The sequence below is a fragment of the Calonectris borealis genome, chromosome 1, assembly GCF_964195595.1.
Source record: "Calonectris borealis chromosome 1, bCalBor7.hap1.2, whole genome shotgun sequence".
In the NCBI taxonomy this organism is placed as follows: Eukaryota; Metazoa; Chordata; class Aves; order Procellariiformes; family Procellariidae; genus Calonectris; species Calonectris borealis.
This window is the reverse complement of record NC_134312.1, coordinates 119,132,803-119,158,391: the sequence shown is the minus strand read 5'-3', so window position 1 is coordinate 119,158,391 and position 25,589 is coordinate 119,132,803. Positions and strand designations below refer to the sequence as shown.

Genomic DNA, 25,589 nt, shown 5'->3' with positions numbered 1-25,589 from the left:
AAAAAATTTTAGAAGTGTGATCCTGTATTCAAATTAAGCTCTTTATTAATTGTCCTTGATTGGTGTCTTGGTACATAAGCAGTATGCTACATCTTGCATTAAACAAAGATTTTTAAACGCCTGTCTTCCCTCCTGTTAGTGGCCATAAGAGAGAAATATAAAAAGGTGGGAAAATCACTGAAATGATAGGCTATATTGCAATCCATAACAAAATGGGACAAGAATGCAGTTCTCTAGAGCACCGCCAGCTGATTTAAGTTGACCGCCCTGTTAGTTCCTGCCAGCCTACCTCTATCACCATGCGGTTCCTGACTTCTGGATTAATTGTAACAGCCAAGTTTTGCGAGTTCATCCCAGGAAAAATGCTCCTGTGGATAGAATGAGTAGGGGGGGATGCATGTCAGGGGGGAGGGTAGTAAGATGTATCTTAATGCATCTGCATAAGGAGGCATATTTAAAGAGTTATATTATTTAAGTTACTTGAGGCATTTCTGAACTTTTGAGTTCTTAACTTTGCAGCTTTTTGGGATTTCCTGTATACTTTGATAACTGTCTTTTGGCAAGGTACTTTTTTCTTAGTCTGCTCTTACAGTTGTGTCTCCCCCCTCCCCCTCCCCCCCAATCTTTTCAGAGAGCTTCACTGCCAAAATTTCTCATCAGAGGACATCTCAGTTCTACAAACTGTATCATTACACAGCCACTAACAGGGGAGCTGGTAGTGGAGAATGCAGAGGCTGCGGTCAAAAGTATTGAGCTGCAGTTAGTACGTGTGGAAACCTGCGGTAAGTTTCTCTGTAAGCAGACTGTGTATAGACTGCAGTAATTACCACTTGCACTCTTTCAGCTTAAATGTGAAAGACTGTCAAAAGCCATACAATTAAAAAGAGTTGCAAAAAAACTGTTTTGCATTTTAGGTGCAGCAGTCCAAACATTAATTTAAATAATCTCTATGATCCTTAACTCAAAGTGTTAATGTGAAAACTTGCAGGTCAAAGGGCAAAATATTTTGCCCAGACATACCCCCCCTCTCCACCAACAAGCATCTTTGTTTTAAATTTTGGCCACTGCTTTCTCTTCTCTCTTTCCCTTCCCCTCCTCTCCCTCTGAATTTCCCACTTTCACCAGGGTGCGCGGAAGGTTACGCCAGAGATGCCACAGAGATACAGAATATTCAGATTGCTGATGGGGATGTCTGCAGGGGCCTACCGATTCCTATATACATGGTGTTTCCCAGGTTGTTCACCTGCCCTACCCTGGAAACAACAAACTTCAAAGTTGGTAAGTGCGTAGGACTTTATGTGTTGGCGTCTTTCATCTGAGGTAAGTTTCTAGTTTCACTTTAGCTTCTGGCAGGTAACGTGGTAAATCGCTGTCAGCACTGCACTGCAAGAAGAACCAAGGACATCCATCTGTTTCCCTGTAGAGGTTTCCTAACAGGACTGCAGTCTGCTGTACTTCATACAGATTGAGAAAATACAGCCCAGATACTTCTAACTAAAAACAGTTGTGCAACTATTACGCTACTTCTGACTGATAGAAATGTATGGTAAAGGGACCATATAAGGAGAAGCAGCATAATGGCAGGTAATTTTTTTTTTTCTGCCAAAAAATTACGTGTGATTAAACGCTTGAGTAATAGCCCAAGAATAAAATGCCAAGATGACCCCTTCCTTCTTTTCATCACCAGCAAGAACCCCTCTTTCCATTTCCTCTCCTTCTTGTTTCCCATTCTCCTGCTGCACAGGCTCAGAAGTAGAAAAATTAAGGTTAGGCTGTATGTGACTTCACTTTTCTTAATCTATACCAGCTGCTTCCTCCTGCTTATTGTTGCCAAAATCCAACATTTTCATTAACAAACACCTGAAATTTAGGATTTTCCTCACTTGTTCAAATAATTACTGCAAAAATTCTCTTTGCGAGCCTGTTTTTCTTCCCTTCATCCTGCTGGAATCTGTTGGTTCTTCTTTTTTATTTTACTGTATCAGATTGAAGCCACAAATCCCTGCCTTTAGGATCCTTCCCAACTGAAGCCCCTCGTACTTTTCTGCTGTATATCCTGGGCAAATGTGCACAACTAGTTTTTCAGCTCTGCCTACCTGTTTATCTGTTCCCCCAAGAGCATTTTTGCACCTGATATGTACAGTGATTTTCCCCAAAATAATATTCTTCTCTACTTTTTGCCATTTCTAGCTATTGAATAGTAATTTACGGTGACAAATGGCTACTGTTAGAGTAGTATCTACTTTTATTTAGAGGAACGGTCTTAATATAGTTATGAAGAGTCTAAAAAAGGACAATTATTTTCAGTTTATTTTGATCTCTGGTTCCCTTCATTTATTAACTCTACCTGACTTTGTATTCTGTTTCTGTTGCGGATTGATTATAGATCTGATACTGATTTTGGTTTTGAACAACACAATATAACATCTAAAGAGCAGATTTTCTTTTGAAAAATGTTTTTCATTGTTTGCAGGTATATTGTATTTTGGTGTTTTATTTCATAAGGCCACACGTGATGCAGGATTCTAAGGCTATGTTACATGCTGACAGCAGGGGAGGAGTCTGTTCCCAAACTCTCCCACTTAGGTGCTTCTAAACAATCCATATTGGTGTGAGGCGTCTTTCGCCAAAAGTTTTAATCTTAGATGTCTGAACTCTGCCTGTTGTCCAGAGGACTGTACGTCCTAGTTTTTCAGTGATGCGGAAATGAATCCAGACGAATCCCAAAGATTAGAACAAGCCAAGGTTCTCTAGGAATGGTCCAAGGTCTGGGATGCCTGGGGTACCTCGTTCGTCCCTGCCACAGGAAAATCCAGGGTATTGAAAGGGCTTGGGAGAGCCCTGTGAAGTGCTGTGTCTGAGGGCAGGAACTGCCTGCCTCTCATCCTACGGCTGATATGGACCTCTCTCTTTTTTTCCCCTTCTTCCAGAGTTTGAAGTTAACATTGTCGTCCTTCTGCACGATGATCATCTCATCACAGAGAACTTCCCACTGAAGCTCTGCAGGATGTAAATAGTCAGAGGAGAATCACTTAAGGATTTACTGAAAAAGGACAAAATTCTTCAGAGGCAAAGTGAAAGTTTATCCGTGTCTTATTTTAGCTGGAGACACACTACTTCCTCTTCCTTGCTGGTAGTTCTTGTGCTTTCAGTTCTCTATAAATCTTGCTAGGACTTTGCCTGCCTTGCGGTAGCCTACGTGAATGTATCTACCCCAGACAGCCTTGCCAGGTATCCTTCTAACTTCAACCACCATTGTTCTCCCCAGTTTTTTTCAGACAAATCCGGAAGGAATGATTCTCTATATTTCTAAAACTTGTAGAAATATGTAGTAAGCTTCTCTCCTTATTTCATTTTGTAATACTTGTTCCAAAGTCCTTTAAAGACACCTTAAACCTGCTAAAGTCCTGTTTATACATGGTGTATATATACTGGGGGGAGGGTATGGGACTTGTAATATAATACTGCATAGTGTCTTTGAAGGTACAATAAATGGTGCTACAACAGTGCAAGGTGGTGGTGGAGGATGAATATCACAAGATGAATGTGAAATAAGTGATGTGAAATGAGTAATGATGTGAAATGACACCAAGTGTATTTTGGTCAAATTGGGAATATGAGTCTGTATTGGAGGAATGCTTAGAACCAAAGTTGTTTTGTGTGTGGCTTTTCCCTGGGCTCTTCCCTGGATTAGAAAAACAATGCCCTTACTCTATCTTTGCGATTTGTGTAAAATAGTACTGAAAAAGAAGATCAGTCGAAAGTTTTTAGTTTGAGAATATACTTATTCTTTGCATGGTACCATCTTCCCTTTTATAGGACTTCTACGGCTCAGTTTTGATGTGGAAAAAAATGTCTGTCCTGTGACAAACAGCACCACTGAATTGCTGCAGACCAGCCTATGCTGATGGTGGAAAAACTGCATTAAACACTTCTATGGGGTGGCACCTTGTGCCTTCAGGACATGACTTGTCACTATATGAACAGCCATTCCGAGGGAGACAGTCACTCTTTTTAAATAGGTGGGTTAGTGTTGTCACTTGTTCAACCTAAAGTGTAAGTGTAAATGCCAGGAAAGGAGTAAGTTCAGGTAAATACATTAAAGTGTTTGTAACTATGTATCTTAAAGGAAGTGTATAGGAAAACTATTTCAGCAAGAAATACCTTCTCAGCACAAACAGGTTGTAGATTTTGATGTTTTAAGTGAACAGAACCACCACAATTTCATTCTAATTGTGAATTCACCATACACTATTACGTGGGGTGGAGGCAGGCTAAGTATATAAAGTGTAAGTGTAAAGATGACAACCTGGAAAGACAGAATTAAGAAAACTGCCAAAAATAATTTCCTTTAGCTTTATCCAGCAGCATTGCCAACTAGGAAAGTGTAATTCTAGGTTTAGCCCTGGTTCTGTATCATCTGTATTTTAGGAATAAACAACTGAAATTCTTATTTCAATGTCTTACAACAGTCTTGGGCAGGGGGGGAAGGTATTTACTAGGACTTAACACTTCTCTAAGATCGGGAAATCGTACAGGATGATTTTTGGAAAACGAAAGCCACTCTTTCTAGTCTACATGATGTTGTGAGAGTGCCACCTGCAGCTCAAAGTGGCATCATCACCCCCGACTGTCAACAGTTATTTGGAAAGACGGACTGGCGTTCATCCCGCCTCGGGCCCCAGCATCCACAGTCGAGCCGCTCCCTGGGTGCGGAACTGCCGCCTGCTCAACTGCCCCTCTCCCCGTACAGGAATGGGTGGGGGGCCTCCTTTTTAAAGGTGTGAATGAACTCTCTCTGGAAATCACTGAAATTCTTCCAGCTTTATGGGAGTCAGGGAAAAGAAAAGGAACACGGATCACAACCCATCCTGCTTATTTGGGAACCTGGGGTCTGTGCTGGGGGTATAGGAAAAAAAGATTGGCTGGTAACAAGCAAGTGCATGTAAATGTCAGCTCAGTGCTAAGGCTGTGCACTGTTTCCACAGCCAGCTCACCCTTACTACCTCAAGGCACGCTACGTTCTATTTGGAGAACGCTGTCCAATATGGCAGGTGTGGGATGGCCTTGCCACGGCTTAGCAGCTCAAGGAGACCTCTGCGCTGGAGAAGTGTCCTGAATGCCAAGGACTTAGGCTGCTTTTGTGAAAAGCTAAGAAGATTTTATATATATATATATACACACACATATATACATACGCGTGTGTGTCCCCAAAGAAAATAATGGAAGCTGAAAAGGATGCAAGCGCTGTAACGCTGAGCAGCGCAGTAAGTAATTCTTCAGGCAGCAAGGTGCCTTAGCACCCTAGCAGATATTAGGTTACTCACCAACAACTCTGACTTAAAAAATACTACACAAAAAAAAAACATCAGCTGCAGTAGTAATTTTATTTTTGATCCAAGTGCCTATTAATATACTGATTAATCACAGAGTAGTTTAAAACTTCATCTGGCGGATACATACTCACTTGGGGGAACAAATGATCCCTATAATTAGCTAACTTCATTTTGCATAATCAATTTAATACTGCTGGTATCCAAACAACAGTCACACTCTATTTTCAGAGCAGTTAAGCTGTACACTCTCTAGTCCTGATCTTTTGGCTATTTGAGACAAATTTTATAGTGAAGAAGGTACCGGGGCAAGCAGACTTTTAAAGCAGTAGGATAACCAGTCTTGCAGCTGGTTGTGTTCTGTTCTCACGCTGCTGATGAACATTCATGCACAGAATACAGATGCAGTGTTGCTTCGTCAAAAATAAAAATCCTGTGATTCCGATTTAAACAAATCAGTTCTTCAACGAGGGACATTCAAACCATATTTCAAGATTAAAGAATTGAGCTACAGTATTCCAATTCAATGATACACAAAGAGAAACAATCACATGAATGCTTAAAAATTCTTGCTTCAAAATATTACTAAAAGTCATTATTTAAACAATTTGAATTATTAGCTATGGATTTATGCAGAGAAAGGAGCTGCAATTATATGAACTGCATTCATAATGATTACAACAAGCCTGATTTGAATCCTGCAGTTAAATTGTAATTGTTTATGCCAGAGGAAGGTAATGTCTTGGCTCTTCCAAATTCTGCTAGTCTGTCATTCAGGTCACCTGCTTGTTCAGTATGAGAATTTATTTTCAGTGTGGTGTAAGCTCTGAAGGAAAGCCCCTCTTTACAGGAATTATGCACCATCCTTTGAGAAAAGTAGATGCAGAAGTTTAAATAGCCCTTAGCCAGAAAAAGGTACCAGTTTTGTGTGCTGCTGGCCTCTGAACTACATCGGCGTCACACGTTTAGGCAGCAACCAGGGAAAGTGCTGGATCTTGGAGGATGCTAACTTGATTCTGCAGGTGCTGTGGCAGTACCAGCGTCTTACGGCTTAATGCTAAGTGTTAAATACTGAATCAGTCTGAGTTCTACTACCATTTTCAATAAAACCAGGGTTCTGTCTCTAGGTGTCGTGTTTCTCTTCATTATCATGGTGGTTATTCTGCAGCCACTTTGCATCTTATTGTAACGTGTTCAAATAAAACAAGATTCAGGCATATTTGTTCCGTGCAGGAAGCTCAGGGAAGTCTTCAGGTAACAGAGCGTGAACGCGGCAGATAGGGCAGGTACTGGAATGTTGCTTAAGCCATGTTCTAATGCACTGCAAGAATAGGAAGATGTTGAGGAAACAAAGCCTGGTGTAAAGAGTTCAGCTTAAGTATGTCAGTAACGGTCACTAATAGGTAAGCACTTTTCCAACATGTTCTATGTTACTAAAACAGTTAGAAAACTGTTCTCCAGTTCTGACGCTGGGCTGATCAAGTTACACTTGCACCTATTCTGCAATAACAAATCAGCAGGAAACCAATAAGGTAACAGGAGGAAGCCACAGACAGAAATATCAAGTTATTCTAACATAATCCTGACTTTCTTACTACCTGAAGTTATACATGCAACTGCTATCAGGTGGCAAATGCAGGGTTTATAGTGATAGCCCATTCTGTAAGTATGCTGCAAACAAATCTGTGACTTGATTACCAAATTTATCCTCTGAAGAATAAGCTTAAATTCACTCCGATGAATTACCATTTTAGTTAAAAATCTAAAACTGGAAACTTTCAGACACAGTGAGACCATATATAGCAAGCCTTGGTGTACACAGTACGTAAAAGAAAATGGTGCACTGTTCTTTAAGCACTGGAGGGTAAGAGGGCTGCTTTTAGAAAGTGGAACAACATCATACCTGAACAGAGTTCATAAACATTTGCATCTAAGCGATAAGAACAAAAATCCTTACTTCTCTGTGAAAACGATGCCCACATTCTAGTTCACACGAGTCTCTGCTTAGCTCATCATGACATATTGTGCAAGGATCATCACTGGAGGCCTATACATAAAATCTAAAGTTACTTGAAAGCTAGCAACAATTAATCAGCAAATTCTAGTAAGTTAATGATGTTACTAGTTTTAACCAAGTATATTTCAGCTTTTGTACGCAAAATGAACAAGTCAATTTTTTTTTCCAGCAACACTTTGATTATTTCATGTCTTATAAGAAGTACATGGCAATCACTTCATGTTCACTGAAACAGTGGAGAACTTACGGTATAGTCTAGTTTTTTCCATTTAGGTTTAGGTGTTGCTCCAACATTTCCCCAGGGCTGGAGATTTGGCTGAGATGGGTTTTTACTCGAGGCGTTTTTATGCGCAGGTCTTGCCTTGGGTGGGCTGGGTACATTTTCTTCTGCAGGTACTTCCTGACTCTGAGTTGCAGCCTGTGCCGGTGAAGCAGAGGATACGGACTTCGCAGGTCTCCCCGTTGAAGTTGGTGCCTGGACAGGAATTGGAAAAGAATTTGGAGCAAGTTCGTATTTCAGAGCTTGACACCAAAGGGAAGTTTGCGTTCTTTTCTGGACTGGCTGCACTGTTTCCTCTGTCAGAGAGGAAACAGTAGAAAAGGCAGCAACTGACTGTCAGTAGAAAAGGCAGCAACTACATACACCACAGTACCTTATTTTGCTGGTCCAGAATGAGTTCTGTCACTCTGCTTAGAATTTCATCGAAGCTCAAGCCTGACAACGTATTCCCATTTCTTCTTTGTACGTCTTTTATGAAGCTAATAAAGTCTGAACTGAAGGGACAAAAAAGACATAATTACTGATCGGCAATACCGTGGCTGTTACCAGCATAGTCACAGTATTGGAGAACACTGTAGCTTCCATGTTTGACTCACAGTGGTGGAGCCTTCAAAAGATACTAAATTCTCAAATGAACTGTAGCAAGTACCTGCTTCCAATACCTCTCAATAACTAAGCATAGAAAACCTCAAACAATAAAATAATACTACTTTTATTTGTTAATGGTTCTAATTGGGGGAAAAAACCCAAAACCCATAAGCCAACACCACAGGTCTATCCCCTTAAGGAGTGTCTCACTGAATGGGAGGGGAACACTCATATTACTGTTCTCGTGAAACAGAAGCCATCTACTAGGAAATCAATTCTTTTTGTACTTTATCATTGGATGTTCAGAACTGCTGGTCTCAATATAACATTTCGCTCATGAAAACAAATACCTGCTATAGTTTGGGAATATACTCTGTAGATGCGCAATAATATTTTCAAATGCTTTTGGAAGCATTTTGTTGTTCGGAAGTCCGGAAGGCCTCAGTTGTATAGCTGAGTCATCTTGGTGATTCTGGTTTGGCTGGACATTCTGAGTATTACTTCCAGAAATCCCTGATGGGCAAGTTGCTGAAACTTTATCAGAGTATGATCCTTCCAGAGGTTTGGAGTGTGTTTTCACTGATCCGCCACTTGCAGAACAAGCCTTAGAATCTGCACATGCTGGCTTAACTTTGGCCTGTGTATTAAACGAGGGATGTGTTGGACCTTGATCTTCAGAACTCGAAAATGCAGGAAGTAAAGTAGGATGTGCAGATGCAGAGGAATACATGACAATGGCTGGATCACTGACTGGAGGTCTGCCTTGTTTTGGCTAGGAAATAAACAGATTTCACAGGGAAAATAGCGATTAAAATAAATTGAGCAGAACTCTCGAGCATTTGCAGCATGAACTATGACACATTTGGTCATGCTAAGGAACTGGAAGGTCACATCAATTTATCTTAACTTGCTTTACCTAGGTAAACATATTGCACTAAGGTGCTCTTTAACAGGTACTACAATAGTAATAGTAATCCTGTCTGAAACAGGATTAAGTAGGACAGCAGAGAGGCAAACTTCCTTTAACTTACTCTTGCTTTGCTAAAGAACGCACAGCTGTTGGACAGCCGTAAGTCCTACAGAAGTATAGCTTGAAGCTGGTGGCAGAAACAGAACTGCTTTAAATAAGTGCCATCAATTTGAAAACACAAAATTCACTGCTTTTAATGGATTATATAATCTATATATAATCCAGTGTAATTTTTTTTAAACAGAAACACATGTCAGCTATAGTTATCATCTTGAAAAACTTGGAACTGACATGATCCAGGAAGACTTCTTTTTGCACCGATGACTCTCTTCCATAAATGGAAAGAACTCCTTAAAATAAGTTTAGTTGTTTGACCCCGTGACTGCTATTTGTTTCAGAACTTTATTGCTCTAGGAAGGTGGCTTTCTAACACACAGAACTAAAATTCTACATTTCTTCATAGAACCTGCTAGTTCTTCATCGGTGTTCTTCAGTTTACCACCTTTTTGAAGCAGTATTTTACCTTCTCTGTAAAGGTGTTTAATTAATTAACAGAATTAATTAAACAGGGAGAAAAAGGGTTTTCAATCAAGTCTTTTTCATTTGGACTCAGTATTTGCCTATTAAAGTCCTCTCAAAGCTGAGAGAATTACAGATCTCTCTTCTAAAAGGTTACTCCTGTATTACTGCAGTAAAAATAGGGACCAAATGCAGAACAAGGGGCTCGAAAGTCGCTCTTTCCCAACCTGGAAATTGTTGGTAACCTAGGGATGGTAACTAAGTTACCTACATATTGTTAAGAGTTCTGTGCCAGTAAGTAGAAAGGAGATACCTAGAAGGAAATGGGGAAGAAAAGGTATGGAGGAGAGAGTAAGTGTAACTATTACTTGTGTAAGTCCAGAAAAACTGTAGTAACAATCATAAATACACAGTATTAGAACAGAGCCTTGAATCTAAATTATACCAAAAACAAACAGAAGAAAAAAACATTACTTTCTGCAGAGAATATATATAAAAGAGTTCTTTGGCACCTTCACTGAGTTCAGGGATTTCATACGTGTGCGCACTATGAATGCATTTTGCTTATTGAGTCAATTATCTCCCTATTTTGAGATATGACTGAACCCCTTCTTCCTTACTCCAATCTGTCCCAGGTCCAGTGGTTTCTGAATGCTATTTGTCTGCAGGACTGGGTGTCAGCTCTGTGCCCTGGCTTCAATTTTACCATCAGTGAATGGCAGCACGTAGGTTGTTTGCACCGCTGCTGCCTACAGCGAGCTTGGCTGTAAGTATTTTATCACTGTCGTGTGTCTCCCCACCACCATGCTGATGATCAGCTCAAGGAGTATTGACTTATACTGACTTCATCCTTGCACCAGGAACAATCGCAGGGTTCGGAAGTAACTGATGTGATTTGAGCAAAGCATTTGTGGAACTGTTGGCCCCTGAGAAAATGTTTTTAAAATAGTATTTATCTGGGATGTAGTCATTACAGATGCATTTCCATAAATGGCTATACTCCACAACAGATACGACTGGAAGTGGATTTTGGTATTCGTAATCAGTTAGACATGTTGGTGTAATGGGACCTTGTCCCTATGGATTTTGGTACTACAGGAAAGTCACGATACGCAAAAACATTAGTTCCAATTCAGACAGAACATGAAGCATTCTAAAGCTAACTTTAAACAGCTTAAGCCCCTCAAAGGACTTCAGAATGCGCTCCTCACTGGACTTCATCACGCTAATCTGGGGTCACCTTTTCCTTTTGAATGTTACCTGGACGTATGGAGAGCCAGATTACTTTGTATTCAAGGCTATATATTCAAGTTCTTCATGTACACGTCCTATAACAGATAGTCATACCAATCCAAACTTAAAGAACTTCTTAACAAACTGCTCTTAAATGTAAGATACATACTAAGACGCTGGGAGGAGAAGGAAGATCCACAGTTTCCATTTTAGTCAGGCAGTTCCGTACACCATTTTTCACCCTCTGAATTTTTTCTTCATACTCAGTCTGCAGAAGGAAAACAAATTATCCTCCACACCAGCATTAACTAAAGATCGCTCTTTATTTAAAATGGCATTAACACAACTACTTTTTTGCAAAACACCAAAGATACCAGGCCTTTCAAATGGAGACGTAAGGCTACCATTTGCTATAACAACATAAATCTGTATTTAAGTACTTGCATTGATGCTTGAAATGGTGTGGGAAACCCTTTCTAGTTCTTAAAACTCAGCCTAGACATTTTACATCTGAACTTTTCAGAGACTTTTCTGTTGTTTTTAAAGAAGTTGCACTGGTTTCTAAAGTTCAACAAATACAAAAGAACCAAGAGACTAGACTTGTTAATGTGAGATCCAATTTTGAAGCAAGTGTATAAAGGACAGATTCCTGCCTTTATAAATTGAAGATATTAATTGTAACTTAACTATACTTAAATAATCTGGACTTAAAACTGTATCTTTCTGTTGTAATTAAAAAAAAAAAATGTAGTTCAGTATTTGGAGGACAAGCTGTTGGTGTTTTAAAAAAGGAATGCAAAATTATTTATGGTATTTATTCTGTTTTAATTTCCAAAGTTCAACTTAAAGCTTGTTAAGAGAAATTAAGGCTTACCTCTACTTTATCCAGTTGTTTCTTTACATTTGAAATAAATATTTCCCAAGAATCAACCTGTGGCTTCAACTTAAGGGCTGCTGAAGCTGAGCTGCTGAAGTATTCAAGATTTCAGTTAAACTCCAACATTATTTCCATTATTTTTGTTTAAGACCAATGGTTTTAGTACAACAGTTCCTTCCCCCACCAACTAAATCACAGGTAAAGACTTCAAGCAATTTTAAGCTAAAATCAGTTAAATTACTGGTACTTAGATCATATCCAATCTTAGAAGAAGTGGACTCCTCAACTGTAAATTAGTATTTTGCGGCAATATAAGGACAGGGAAAGGGAACATGGCGTAAGTTTTAAAAAAGGTAACACCAAGGGCTAAATTAGTCTCTTGTAAGGATGAAAACAATGTTGTTGCATGCCCAGCAGGTTTGTTTGCACTCTCTTCTATTTACATCGCAGCCCCTTCCCAGTGATACTGTGCAGGAGTAACTGGAATGTTCCCAGTAGCCGGATCTTCCCCGGCTAAGAAAGAGTAAGACAAGAAGCTGGCTCCTGTGTAAGTATCACACTTCTTGGTAATTTAAGACCGAGAAGAAATTCAGCTTCAGGAAAGCTGCATTTAACTGTTACATTTCTACACACCTTTCAAGCTAGCATCCCTTTGTAAGCAAAACTGACTTGTCTAGTTAAATAATCGTGATTAAACATTCAGTAGTTACTTGTATTTAGCAACTAGTAGTACTGAAATTTCTGATGTATACTCTCCATACCTGCTCAATGACTTCAACACCTTGAGATTTGCTTCTGCATTGGCAGCTATGCCATTTAGCTTGCATACTTCAGTTTCCTTCCAGTTTTTGAGTACTGATACCTGTAACAAAACATAACTGTGTTAAAAAAAAAAAAAAGTGCAGCAAAAGCACTGCTGTAGCACAAGGGAAAAAAAAATCAAAATAGATTTTAATAAGCATCTGAAACAATAGTTTGATGATACAGAGTACAACACACACACACACAGTTCCTACGGTGAGGAATTTCAAGTGGAATTAACAGGCCTGGCAGGCCTTCGGGAGGATAAAAAGGCTACATTCACTTCAACTGATAGTAGAAAGCGTCCATAAATGTTCCATCTGCAACTTATCCTATATATATGTATATATATGAATGTATATATATATACACACACACTCTTAAAGTGAGTAAGGCAGCCTTTTAAATACTGCATGGTTGAAGACTAATGTGGACCAACAATCTAATCTTTTTATAAAAATCCTACTGCAGACAAGACAGCCTTCAAGCCCTTCTTAAAAAAGGAGAATCGTTCATGATATTCAAAGCATTTCCAGTATAAAACACACTGTTTCAGAAAAAATCTTGGTATTTATCAGTACTCTCCTCCTTTCAGTGAAACACACAAGTCGGTTGTTGCATTCTGATTCTACCTGATTAAGAAGTAACTACCTATTCACTAACCATGACTGACTTTTAACAAGAACTTTTTATGTTCCTATGGTTAATTCTTACTAATGGAATCTGTTCATAACAAGGATAAATATGAAACTCAATTACTAGTTGAATTTTTTGGGGGGCAATACTATATGCCCCCAATTCTGGGGCACTTTTAATACTGATCAATAATAATAATGTGCCTTGATGATCTGCGAAGTTTTGTAGGATAACATCATGAAAAGCACCTGTCAATACTTGATTAACACTTTTGATATATGCTTATGAAAAGTTTTAGATGCTATTTAAAAAAGTAAATCGTTATATAAGCCTTCACCAGTCATCTTCGCCACCTACTATCAGCGCAAATGATCCAAGCTCTAGGAAAAGCGTTTTAAGATTTTTTGTTTGTACCTCTGCTTTAACAGCTCTCTTCACACACTCTTGGCAGTCATCTTGACTCTTTTTTATAAGCTCTTCCAATTTTACTTTCTTATTAGCAAGTTTATTACTGTGAAATAAAAAGAAGTTAAATATTTGAGTAAAATTTACAACAGAGTAGTATTTAAAATTTATGGCATTTTAGAGGCTTTCTACAGCTATTACTTCTCTCTCCTTCAGAACCACGCATCTCCATTTACACTGTACTGCTTATGCCTTCAGGTATAGTATCATTCTCGTGTAGCCATACTGCTGGCTCTACGGACATGGCCTTGGGATTTCTTAACCACATTTTGCTGTGCAACCTAAAAAGCTTACAGGAGTTTGACTACTGCAGTCATGTAAGTATTATTGTTCTGAGCCTGATCACATATATAAAGAATGTACCTATAAATGAAACCTTGACTTCATGCTATGTGCAAATGAGTAACTTTCAGAAAATGTTTCGATAATCTTATACACATTTAGGACTATAAGCGTGTGAAGATCCAAAGCTACATAGAACAGTTGAGTACGTCTGTACCACACCCAACTTCTAACGTGTGTTCTAGAACACAGTATCATATAATCAAGGGAAATGTATAAGAGTATTTTGAAAACCCAGACTTTTATTGTTCTAAATATCTAAAAGAAAGTAGTATTTACTTATGATAGGTAAAAGTAAACTAACTGAGAATAAGAGGGAGAGGTTAAAGTGCTTTTTTTTTCTAAGCCTTCACCTAGGGTGAAGCAGACAACTCCAGTAACGACAAGCCAGTAGAAAAATGTATATACTGCTGAAAGGTACAAGAGTTTTACCTGGTCTCCAGATATGTATTTAAATATATGTTATACTGCTTTTCCTTCTCGTCAATGGTCTTCGAACACCTAAAGTAATCAAACATTTATTAAGCTTGTTCTGAAAAATATTCACAAGCAAGTATGTGACACGTTCCTCTATAACCATAGTGACAATTACGCAGCAGTGACAATGTATGTTTTATATGCTGTTTAATACTGCAAGTGCATTTTAAAGTATTCCTAATTAAGCAGTAACTAATATAAAAGCAGGTCAATGATTTTTCAAGAGAGATTTGGCCCAAACTACTCAGACTAAAGGTAACACAACAGCATTCAAGGACAGAAGTCTTCTCTTCTCAGGTCTGTAAACTGAGAGAACATTAAAAATACAGTAGGAATTGTCAAATCTGATTAGAAAAATTATTGCTCAGTCAGTCAGTTTCATCACTTATCTAGAAGCCATTTTAAATGTTTACGTGTAACTTGCAAAAAAATCAAAACACGAAAGCAGACGTACATATTTCAGTCTATTGCTGTGATGAAACATCTAGCTGGTTACACAGCCAACGCTTAGGATACTTACAGATTTCTGAAGTGTTTAGAATGTTTCAGGAAAAGCTACTGATAACACTTCATCAAATGACACACGATTTATTTTTCAGTATATCAATGACATGATCTCATGGATGCTTGTTGACTACAGTAGAAGTTGACTGAAGCTGATTCTCGCTCCTCCATCGCCAGGAGAGCTCATTGCCAGGGGAACAGCTGGGTTTGCTGCACACAGGGTCATTATGGGATTCATACATGGGTATTATTGATTTAAGTTCCACGGAAAGCCCTGCAGATTTCTGCTTTAGGGTGAAGGATCGGTAAAAAAAAAACCACAATAGACACATGCAGTTATGCGGTTCTTGCGGTTTTACTTGAATCTGAGAAAAGAAGGATGGATGACCCTCAAACAGGCTATGTGGCAGGACAGACAAAAAGCATGTAAGAAAAATAGATGCAGACCAGAGTTCGGTTGGGTTGATTGTACAATAGAAGAAGGAAGAATGAAAATGGAAATGAAAATTTAAAGTTAATCATAATGCAGTAGAGGAGCACGCTGAGGAAGTGATGGTAAGTCACGAAGGAGAAAAGTGAAAAAGCAGTGCAGATCTAAAGGATTCTGGAAAACATGGGAAGATCTTAAATAGTGAAGGAGTAGTATTTATTAATTAGGTTCAATAACATTATATGTAGATCCTATTAACAGCACCTCTAATCCAAGAATTGCGTTTAACTCATTTCAGAATGACATAACCAGGGCAACAAGTTTGAGTTTTCACTCTGCATAAATCACGGAATCAGTAGATAGTGAAACTTTGCATAGCCCATGAGAAATAACTGTACTTATTGCTGCTTTTAAAAAAATAATCAAGCAAAGGAAAAGCAATGTAAATATGTATATAAAATTAGTACCTATCATTGGTATCTGTATGCTTTTTAGCTGTGTTCCGTAGTGCTTTTAAATTCTCTTGATTTTCTTTTTTCTCCTGTTGCCATTTTTTCACTTTTATTTCTAAGTCTTGATGAAGCCAATCCAGTTCATTCTTTGATACCTAGAAGCAGAAAATAAGAAAACATTACTTCTATTTTATTCAAATGCAAGTTAGAACAGAAGCTAAGCCAGTGAAAATTACAGTAACAGAGTTTTACTAGTGCTTAATTTACTGTTAGTTCAGGTGTTTAGTGTGGGCAACATACTCATAAATGCTTTCCTGCAATGATCTGCGCACCTCATTTACATGGCTTCAGAATTCTTACAACCCTGTTTTGCAGTCAGATAAAAGAAGAAACCCAGTTCCACAGTGTCACGTACAAACACATACTGAAATCCAACTCAAAATCCAGCTCAAAATCAGTACTGATACAGTTGTTTCAGTACTAACAACTGGGAAGTTACAAGTCATAACACAGCAAGTCAGCAGCGAATCTTGTGGCTGCCATAACTGCTTAAAAAAACAAAGTAGCATTAATGCATCATTGGGAAATGGGGGGGGGAGGAGTAAAAAAGCACCTACAATGTCTGTAGACAAGTTCATCCACCCTGCATACAGCCATGCTTTCAGCTCAAAACTTTTTCAGCTCACATTTTTACCAAACATTCATACAGAAACACAGATGTGGGACTCCGTATTCCCTCATATTAAAGTTTACCAGGCTACTCACAGCCATTGGTAAAGCTAGAACTCAGGAGTTCCCAAGCTGCAGTACATGAGTTTACTCCAAAACACCATTGAAAGGGAAAAAATATATTAAACTGAGATTGAATGACAGGCCCCATTTTACTAAGGATTAAAGAGAGGGCACGGGGAGAGACAGTTTTGGTTTCACCTGAATTTTTTTTTTTTTAAATGGAAAAATTCCTTTTCATGTAGACAAATGGGTAGCCTGCAGCATCTACAGCTCTAACTATAAAATTAATCAAGTCAAAGAGATAATAGGCTGATAGCGCTGTTTGGGGACTACTCCTCTTGCTCCCAGATGTTTTCATGGAAATAAAGCCTGTTAGAACCCAACAAATCAAGAAGAAGGCAAGAGTCAGCAGTGTAGTGCTTTTTTTGTTCCTATGTTGAACGAAAATCAATACCTACCCACTCGATGGAGGCAACCAATATCCTGTGTTTAAGTGTGTTCGAAGGAAGATAACACACAAAGATTGTGAGGTTTGCTGAATCAGCCTTCACAGCAATGAGGACTACCATTCAAGTTTCAAAAATACTGTTTGTCCTGGTTTTGGCTGGGATAGAGTTAAATTTCTTCCTAGTGCTGTGTTTTGGATTTAGTATGAGAAGAATGTTGGTAACACACTGATGTTTTCAGTTGTTGGTAAGTACCCTGCTAGTCAAGGACATTCAGCTCAAGAAAAACAAAACAAAACAAAACAAGCATTGGGAGGGAGCACAGCCAGGACAGCCAGCCCAGCTGGCCAAAGGGGTATTCCATACCATGTGACGTCATACTCAGTATATAAATGGTAGGCGTATTCCAGGAAGTAGCGAACGCTACTTGGTTATCGGTCAGCGCGGGTAGTGAGCAACTGCATTGTGCGTCACTCATTTTGTATATTCTATCACTATAATTTTCCCTTTTCTGTTCTATTAAACTGTCTTTATCTCAACCCACGAGTTTTTCCTGACTCTTACCCTTCCGATTCTCTCCCCGTCCCACGGGGGCTGAGCGAGCAGCTGCACGGTATTTGGCTGCCTGCCAGGTTAAACCACAACACTGTTGATCAATTACAACCAATCTCGTGAGCCACTGCATTTTGTCCCACTGTTGCATGGATAAAAACATTACCTCAGTCTCTTCAACACTTTTTTTTAGTAGCTCTTTTAAAGCACCAATTTCCTCCAAGCTTCGGCTTTGTAACTGTTCATATTTTTCCTGTGCTTCTTTAAGTTGTTCTTTTAATACCTGATGCTCTTTTTCCATACGTAGAATATCTCCCTGAAAATAAATCAGTTATAAAATACATATAACTAATATCTGTTACCACAGGGCAGCAAACATTCATGACGTCTGAAAGGAACAGTCTGCTGTCAGTCGAGATTCAAGATCTTGAGTGTGGTTGGGGTGGGGGTTTTTTTTGTTTGTTCGTTGGCTTTGGGGGGCAATGTTTAACAGAAAGTCGTATCACAGTTTCAGTCCAGCTCAGGAAATGAACATTCATGTCTGACCACAAATGGAATATGATGAGTTCAAAGGCCATGTTTTCTCACTTTTATCTCCTTGTACAGACATAAGACTACCACTAACCTCAGTCCGAGCTGTCTACATGCCCAAATGGAGTATTTAAACCAAACCTCAAGATTTTTGGAGAGGAAATACTACATTTCCCTAAAACATATTCCAACATCTGAATAGCTACAGAATAAAGCTCCAAAACCTCCTTGTTGTGGATCTATGTGAAGTTTCCAAGAAGAACATCACAGAATAGAGCCCAGCATGAAAGAGCGGGGGGGAGGTGAGAACACCCCTCTCCCCCCCGAAAAAACCAACCCACAAACCACACACACACCACCAAACAAAACAAAATAAAAAATACCTGTTAAAACATGTCATTTTTAGAGAACCTTTATCTTTTCACTACTAAATTTTTTGCATTCCTTTAACCTTCTTCATGAGAAATATAAACAAATATGCAGGTAACTTACTTGTTGCATTTCAAATGGATGAAAAGGCAAGGTATTAGTTTCCCTATCAGCTACTTCACGATTTATCTAGAATACAAAGAATCATTAGTTGATTAAAAAGCTTTCCAGTTTATACATGCAATTAGTAGGTCAGCTCTATTTTAGAGCTTTTGTACCTAACCTACAATTTTACAAATTCAACTACATTATGAAGTAGGTCTATCTACAATGTAAAAAGAAATTATGCAAGTGTTTCTGAAATGGATTTCAATCTTTAATGAAAGCACTTTTTTTGTCGTGATCCTTCTCTAGTTTAATTGACCATGAAGTATTTATATTAAGAACAGTTCTAGGAGTCTTCAAAACACAGCTGTGCTCTGAAAACTTAAGACTGGCAAAACCAGCGTCTGACAGCTCACTGAGGAGCTGTTTTGTGGCTCCTCCTAAACTCAAGATCTACTACATAAGTGCCTCTACTTAGAAGGGACTAGACTCAACAGCCTTCAATGTCCCTGCTTGTTTTCCTCTAACACAACCCATCAAGGACTTACTGGAAGAACTGAAGTTTAAAATCTAATCATGCAACATATTAAAGATCCAGTTGATGATGTTGCCATTCTAATAAGCTATTAAAAATCATAGTCAGATAATGTTAAATGCCTTGCTCTACCACACTTTTGCAAACAGAAACATACCTGTTGCCTAGCGCTCTTTTGATCTCTGCTAACCAGAACTCACTAAATTGAAAACTGTTGCCTCTTCTGTTATCTCTTTGTTGCACGTATTCAAGAACCAAACAGAAATCCCGTTTTAAAAGCCCAGTCAGCCAAGTGATGAAATTCATCTGCCAAGACTGATGGGAAACTAACTCTCAGCAACTGCTCAGGAAATATTTAAAGTGAAGAAAAGTTTTGTACACAAAACAAGTTTGTAAAAAACATGTTAACACTTTCCTAATTTAGAAAGCAATAATAAAAAGATGACTATTTATCATACAGCTACAAACACCTATTCCTCCCTTAAACAAATGAAGATGAGGAACTCCTCCCCAGCAGTCCCTCTAGTATATTGGATAATCTCTCATAAATGGATGTGTGAAACTGCCGTATCCATAACTCTGAAAACCTGGCATCTTAATCCAAAATGTTTTCTGTAACAAATGCGTATGTGAGCAGTCTCCCTCTGTTACTTCAAGTGTGTTTTCATGAGTGGTGTATGCTGATCTAACTCTGGGGCATCATTAAAGAGCGAATGCTCCAGCCCCTCTTCTGTTCAGCTGCAGGCCCTGCCTCTTTCCGGGTGCTCAGCAATGCTTTCTCTGCCTGTAGGACAAAACTTCAGTTTTTTTTACTTCAGGAGGGAAAAGAAAAATGTGAGAGAGTTTGCCCCTGAACTCACCCTACAGCTGGGCTGCCACTGCAAGACCATGAGGGAAGCATCAGCCAGCAACTGTTAGAATGTACAAATTATCTAAATCCTCAAATATTGTGAAAGTTAAAACAAATCACTGAACTAATTACAAAAAGAAAAAACAATGACACAGAAGGACTTTCCTTAACCTCTAAAGCGAAGTCTAAACTGATGTGCACCAGTTCCCTCCTTTGATCCTGCGTCAAAAGATCTGCGAAAGTTTCAGGCAGAACAAAATTCAGTGACCATCTCTTTAATTACAAATGAAAAAAGAGCAGTTGTAGAAAGTGTCAGCAACATAAACTGCAAGCTCTAAGGAGATTCCCAGTCTGATAAACACCTCAGTATCTTCCAACTCATGGCCTTTTTTGGGAGATAAGTACTAGAGAATGCTAAATACTACTTTTAAGATCCCTTACATTTGGGTGGCTGGACATATTACTTGGAATATTTGCTCCTGAAACTCTATACAACATTTGACCCTTCGGGAAGTCATAAAGAAATCATTCAAAAAGGATGTGCTCAACACTGTCATTTATCACTTAAAAGCTCACAAATAACTGTTCCATTTTAATTTCTTACCTGAACAGCTATCATCCTTGTATGAGGATTGTTCTTCATTAGAGGTATTCCTCTGCTTTCTTTTTCCGTCTTAATAACCTGTATACCACGTTCAGCTTCATTTGTACTATTTGCAACGGCAAAATTGTCTCCATAAAATGTGTTATCTGAGTTCTCCAGTTGGCACTGAGGGTCTTCATACGTTTGTATTTTAGCTGGTATAAAACTGCTGAAGATGTATTTTCTGTCTGAAATTGCTGATTCATCATTATCCTGATGAGCTACAGGATCAGCATAAATATAGCTAGGTTGCTTGGCAACATTTGAAATGAGAGGCATTTGAGAAGGCACTGGCAATATTCTTCCATATTGGTAAGCCCAGGAAGTCTGAGGCAAAAATATACCAGGATTTTTAGAATCAAAGCACTTCAGTAAAATGTCTGAAAACAATGACTCATTTTCTATAGTATCAATATTCTGCCTATGCAAAGAATGCACTGATTTACATGAAGTAGGAAAAGACCAGGGCAAATATTGTGGAGTCTCATAACTTGCTACTGTTAAGTCAGTAGATGTTGATATATGGGGTTGCTTAGGATAAGACAGCGGTTTGAATTCCTTAGCAGCTGGATTTAGCTGTAGCTTGTTCTGGGAAGAATTGTCTTGCACATCACAGACTGCAACGTTTTCTTCTTCATTATCTCCAGTCTCATTTCTGTTTGTATTTTCTTTAATAAGAACTGCATGCTTTTTTAAGCCAATAAGATTATCCACCATAATGAAACGAAGGGATTTCAGAAGAAAAGATTCCAGACCACCTTCATCTTCTACAATCTTTTGAGCTTCTTCAGGGAAATGTTCATATTCCCCAACTAGTAATTTATTATTAATTTCCATAGGGCCATGTTCTTCCAAGATTTGAGAGAAATATCTTAAAAAAAAGAAATAGTTGTCATTATTAATCAAAGTTTTTTCACGTAATTCTAAAATTGTATTTCACACATTATATTTTCACAATAATACTTAAAAGCAAAAGAACATCTAGAACTACTGAAGAACAATCATTTGGAAGATGGTGTTCTAGCTAAGCATAAAAATTTTCTGTAATACTCCTGCTTGTCCACATCTTACTAAAAACATGCAACTATTTCAAAGCATTAGTAACTACCTTCATGTACATACCTACATATATCAGACCACCAGGACTCAAATTCTGCACTTAATAGAGCATGTTATAAAAACTATGAAGTAATATTAAACCCTTTAAACTGCTAGGGACAGAAATGTATACATACTCATATAAGCTCTCACAGGTTTGATCTGGGTTATTATCCAAAAGTCTTTGGTAACTGTTACTATCTGAAACGTCACAGAGAGCTTCAAATTCCTCTAGTTGCCCCCGAAGATATTCTGGGATTACAAATGGTTCATAAGAATTTGTAAAATCTCTGTAGCATTAGGGAAGGGTGGGGGGGGTGGGAAGAGACAGAGAGAAAAGAGAGAGAAGAAGAAATAAATAGTGCATATGAACAGTAATTCTTGCCTCTGAAAATAATCGTATTTTTCACATATACTGAAAATAGTATACTGCATGGTAACTACATAGTGCTAAAAATATACCCCAATAGCAAACTTTTTTCTAACAAGCAGAATAAACACTATTCCCAAAACAGTTAACCGTTAAACTTATTAACTGACCTGCCACTAGCTAATAATAATAATATAAGGCCTAGCTCTTGCCTAGCAGTTTCCACACCTATAAGCAAGAGCAAAACCAGGCTCAGCATACAAGAGTGACTCCTGATTAACACACAGATTCCGAGCAATGCACTACAGATTATCTCAATTCAACATCACAACCTGCTTGATATGGCGTGGATGGCAAAGTTCAGTTGTGACTGATGGAGTATGTACAAATTTATCAACTACTTTCTTGCTACATTACAATGGAACATGAAGCAAGCATGATCTTTCTTGAAAGAATAGCTTTTGGCCTAGCAGATGTACTGGGCTGCAGCCTGGCAACCATGTGGTTACTTCCTACATTGTTAAGTACTTTAAAATTCTAATACACCTTACACCTGTCCTGGAAGCAGAAAAGTAATGGCTCTATACAAGCTCATATCAAACACACTTAGATGTTAACCCAGATTTGGTGTTTCTAAGACTCTGCCTTCTCTGGTACCTGCAAAGCACTTTCAAGTTTGGGCAATAAAAGCAAAGATGCATGATGGTACTTACAAAGTATTTTCTTCTATAAATATCTTATCTTCTTCTCGTGGTGCTGTACTAACTCCGCTGGATAATACTAAGATAGACTAATTAAAAACAGATTATTATTTTTTTATCTCACAAAAGTATATGCAAAATGATCCACTATAAGGACTATGAGTAACTTATTTACACTGAACCTTGTTCTGTAACTTATCATGTTCAGATGCCATATTATGAACTGCAAAACTTTTAAGTACAATTATCAGTACTAAGTTCTTAATTTAAAATTATTAATTTCTTCTTCAGAACTTATTTTGGAAAAATAAATTGGGATATTCATCCCAATCTCCCTCTTTTTTTACCAATTTCATCAAAATCCTAGATGTGCCTGATTTTTCACTGAGTTTGGATTAAAACACAAACACCACCACAGCTTCACTTGTTTAAGACTTTTGTAAAACTTCTTTCCACTGACTTTCTTGGAATCTCTTCCTTTACATTTGAGAGCCTTCAAACTTTAATAATTTACAAGTAAGTCTGAGTTATCCCTAGTTCCACGTGGTTTTAATATGACACCTGTTATTCTTATGTTCACCATTACAAATGTTTTCGTTGTCTTTTAGTTTTTATTATCCAATAAATTTAGAAATACACAGATTTGTATAAATGCATCCAAGTCAGAAAAAGAAAAACCTGGCTGATGAGAACAGGAAAAATCTTAAGTTTACTCTTGAAATTCTAATAGAATTATAAAAAGGTAGGGACATGGAGGAAACAAAGAAGATTGTGTCTGAAGCTTTCAACAAAGCAAAATCTTATAAAAGCAGGACAAAAAACAGGATGAGTTTCAGGTAGGATATTATTCCTAGCAAAATCTGTAAAATACTGAACAACGAATAACATTTTTCTCAGCAATAAACGGAACACTTGCGTCTTCAGTCACTGATACGCCCATAAAAATTATCAGAAAAGACACTTAAAGACATAATTTCAGACGTATTTCATGAGGTATAAGGACACATTTTTCTTTCTCAAAATGACTGGTAAAGTGTCCTTCTCCAAATTTGCTATTTGTGAGTGCAAAAGGAAATGGAGCATAAAGTATTCATTACATAGTGCAGTCAGCGTACTGTATTCACAGGTGTTTTCTTCATTTTCCCTATGGGATATTAAGATCAAAACAGTCATTGTGAATGAAGACAGTGGATAGACTGAATGTATTTGTATCCAGTCAGAGCCAAAGTTATTCATAAATAACTTTTTTTTCAAGTTTAGAAATACATTTTATACTGACAAATTCATGTTTTAACAAAACAAAACTGTATTAATTTAGTCTTAATAGCATTATTTTACTTCAGGAAAAATTACTTCAAGAATGAGTCTCCACAAGGTATTTAGGAAAACAGCCTCTATACATTTGAATGCCAGCAATTCTAAAAAACCTATTTGTAGTAAGCAGCTAAAAAGTTACTGACCCTCGAGTCTTTTGAGTTCTTCTTCCTGTTTTTGTTTTTGATACCATTAGTCTGAAACAGAAAAATGAAGTCACTGGTTTTTTCATTAGAATAAAATTATGATGCATTTCCAAAACCAGTATGTAAATTTTAAAAAGTTTCATATTAAAATTCTCATTCTGATTTGACCAGCAAGATTTACAAGGTTAAGCATGCAATCTTCCCCCCCCTCCACTCCATCCCCAGCTGGAAAACACAAAAAGAAACAGAGCTTTGCAAGACTTTATCCATTTTGTTCCTTTTCATCATTTTCCTCTTTAAACGCATAGAACATTGGTTTTTAAAAACAGATTATTCTACCATTTTAAGGATTTCAGAATGCTTACTCATTACTTACAGCTGAAATTGCATATTTAAGCAGCTGTGACATCCCACACAACACAGTTTCATTTGGGGAACAAGAAGCAAACAGAACTGTGAAATGTTCTGGTCACTTCAATTTTCTAAGATATGCAATGATGAAGGAACTAAAATGCATCTTCACTTTTTAATAGGACTGTGATTACAGATTAACGTAACTCTACTAAGAGTAACTTACTAACAGTTTATTTTATGATATAAGTAACACTGAAATAGAAGTAGTTTTATTGTAATGGCTTTCATTTCATTCTTGGATTTGCAATTCATCAAATGAAAAAGCAAAGGATTTCACATGTTATTAAGAAGTATATTAATTAATTAACTCTAAAGATTTATTCTGTGTCAAAAGTAAATCTTGGTTTTGTACAGATAAATTTATCTGCTGGCTAGAATAATTTTAAATGAGAGTGCCTCAAACACATAATTAATGGAAATACATAATATACTTCTGACAATTAGAATGGATTTTAATTAAGATACTAATCACAAAGCAATTCAGAATGATGTACAGATCAAGACTTATGGGTTGAATTTGAAAAGCATCTATAAATTGTAATGAACAAATGCAAAATTTGTCTAACTCACTTCAAATTTACTTTGCTTATTAGTGGAACAAACGTCAAATTCCTAGCTTTACAATTTAATGACATCTGAAGGTAAAGCTGGGTTACACTACCTTCCCATTTGTTGCTGTGGACTTTAAAATATACAGTACAATTAGTGCCCAAAATTATGCAGATTCAAGTTAAGCACACTCAATGAAGCATCAGGCTTCAAGTTCAGTTGTCATAGTAAATATGCAGATTGGCAGTTAGTAAGAGTCTCTCTGTTTGTAAAACGGGCACTTTTTTTTTTTTTTAATTCCACAATGATA

General features: G+C 37.7%; 2 protein-coding genes across 19 annotated transcripts in view; one reads left to right on the top strand and one right to left on the bottom strand.

Moving 5' to 3' along the window:
* The window catches only part of VPS26C (VPS26 endosomal protein sorting factor C), a 28,943-nt gene extending 22,486 nt beyond the window's left edge, over window positions 1–6,457 (top strand). For 6 of the 10 annotated variants that reach the window (XR_012677093.1, XR_012677085.1, XR_012677082.1 and 3 more), the window contains 4 exons: window positions 632–782; window positions 1,126–1,278; window positions 1,354–1,584; window positions 2,931–3,007. Coding sequence is in view for 4 of the 10 variants with exons in the window: in XM_075172555.1 (XP_075028656.1) it covers window positions 632–782; window positions 1,126–1,278; window positions 2,931–3,013 (387 nt within the window). In the remaining 6 variants the exon portion in view is untranslated. Of the gene's footprint in view, window positions 1–631; window positions 783–1,125; window positions 1,279–1,353; window positions 1,585–2,930 lie in introns of those variants that run through there. The other 4 variants (XM_075172555.1, XM_075172532.1, XM_075172579.1 and 1 more) reach the window with 2 other exon arrangements.
* Window positions 5,369–25,589, bottom strand: part of TTC3 (tetratricopeptide repeat domain 3) — a 68,453-nt gene continuing 48,232 nt past the window's right edge. For 7 of the 9 annotated variants that reach the window (XM_075172454.1, XM_075172444.1, XM_075172481.1 and 4 more), the window contains 17 exons: window positions 24,317–24,367; window positions 22,869–22,945; window positions 21,923–22,075; window positions 20,649–21,558; window positions 18,678–18,743; window positions 17,821–17,970; window positions 15,940–16,079; window positions 14,494–14,562; window positions 13,669–13,765; window positions 12,579–12,679; window positions 11,815–11,908; window positions 11,110–11,208; window positions 8,569–8,990; window positions 8,004–8,124; window positions 7,598–7,825; window positions 7,291–7,380; window positions 5,369–6,654 (listed from right to left, as the gene is read on the bottom strand). In XM_075172454.1, the coding sequence (XP_075028555.1) occupies window positions 6,544–6,654; window positions 7,291–7,380; window positions 7,598–7,825; window positions 8,004–8,124; window positions 8,569–8,990; window positions 11,110–11,208; window positions 11,815–11,908; window positions 12,579–12,679; window positions 13,669–13,765; window positions 14,494–14,562; window positions 15,940–16,079; window positions 17,821–17,970; window positions 18,678–18,743; window positions 20,649–21,558; window positions 21,923–22,075; window positions 22,869–22,945; window positions 24,317–24,367 (2,979 nt within the window). In that variant the 3' untranslated portion in view covers window positions 5,369–6,543. The remainder of the gene's footprint in view (window positions 6,655–7,290; window positions 7,381–7,597; window positions 7,826–8,003; window positions 8,125–8,568; window positions 8,991–11,109; window positions 11,209–11,814; window positions 11,909–12,578; window positions 12,680–13,668; window positions 13,766–14,493; window positions 14,563–15,939; window positions 16,080–17,820; window positions 17,971–18,677; window positions 18,744–20,648; window positions 21,559–21,922; window positions 22,076–22,868; window positions 22,946–24,316; window positions 24,368–25,589) is intronic. The other 2 variants (XM_075172473.1, XM_075172497.1) reach the window with 2 other exon arrangements.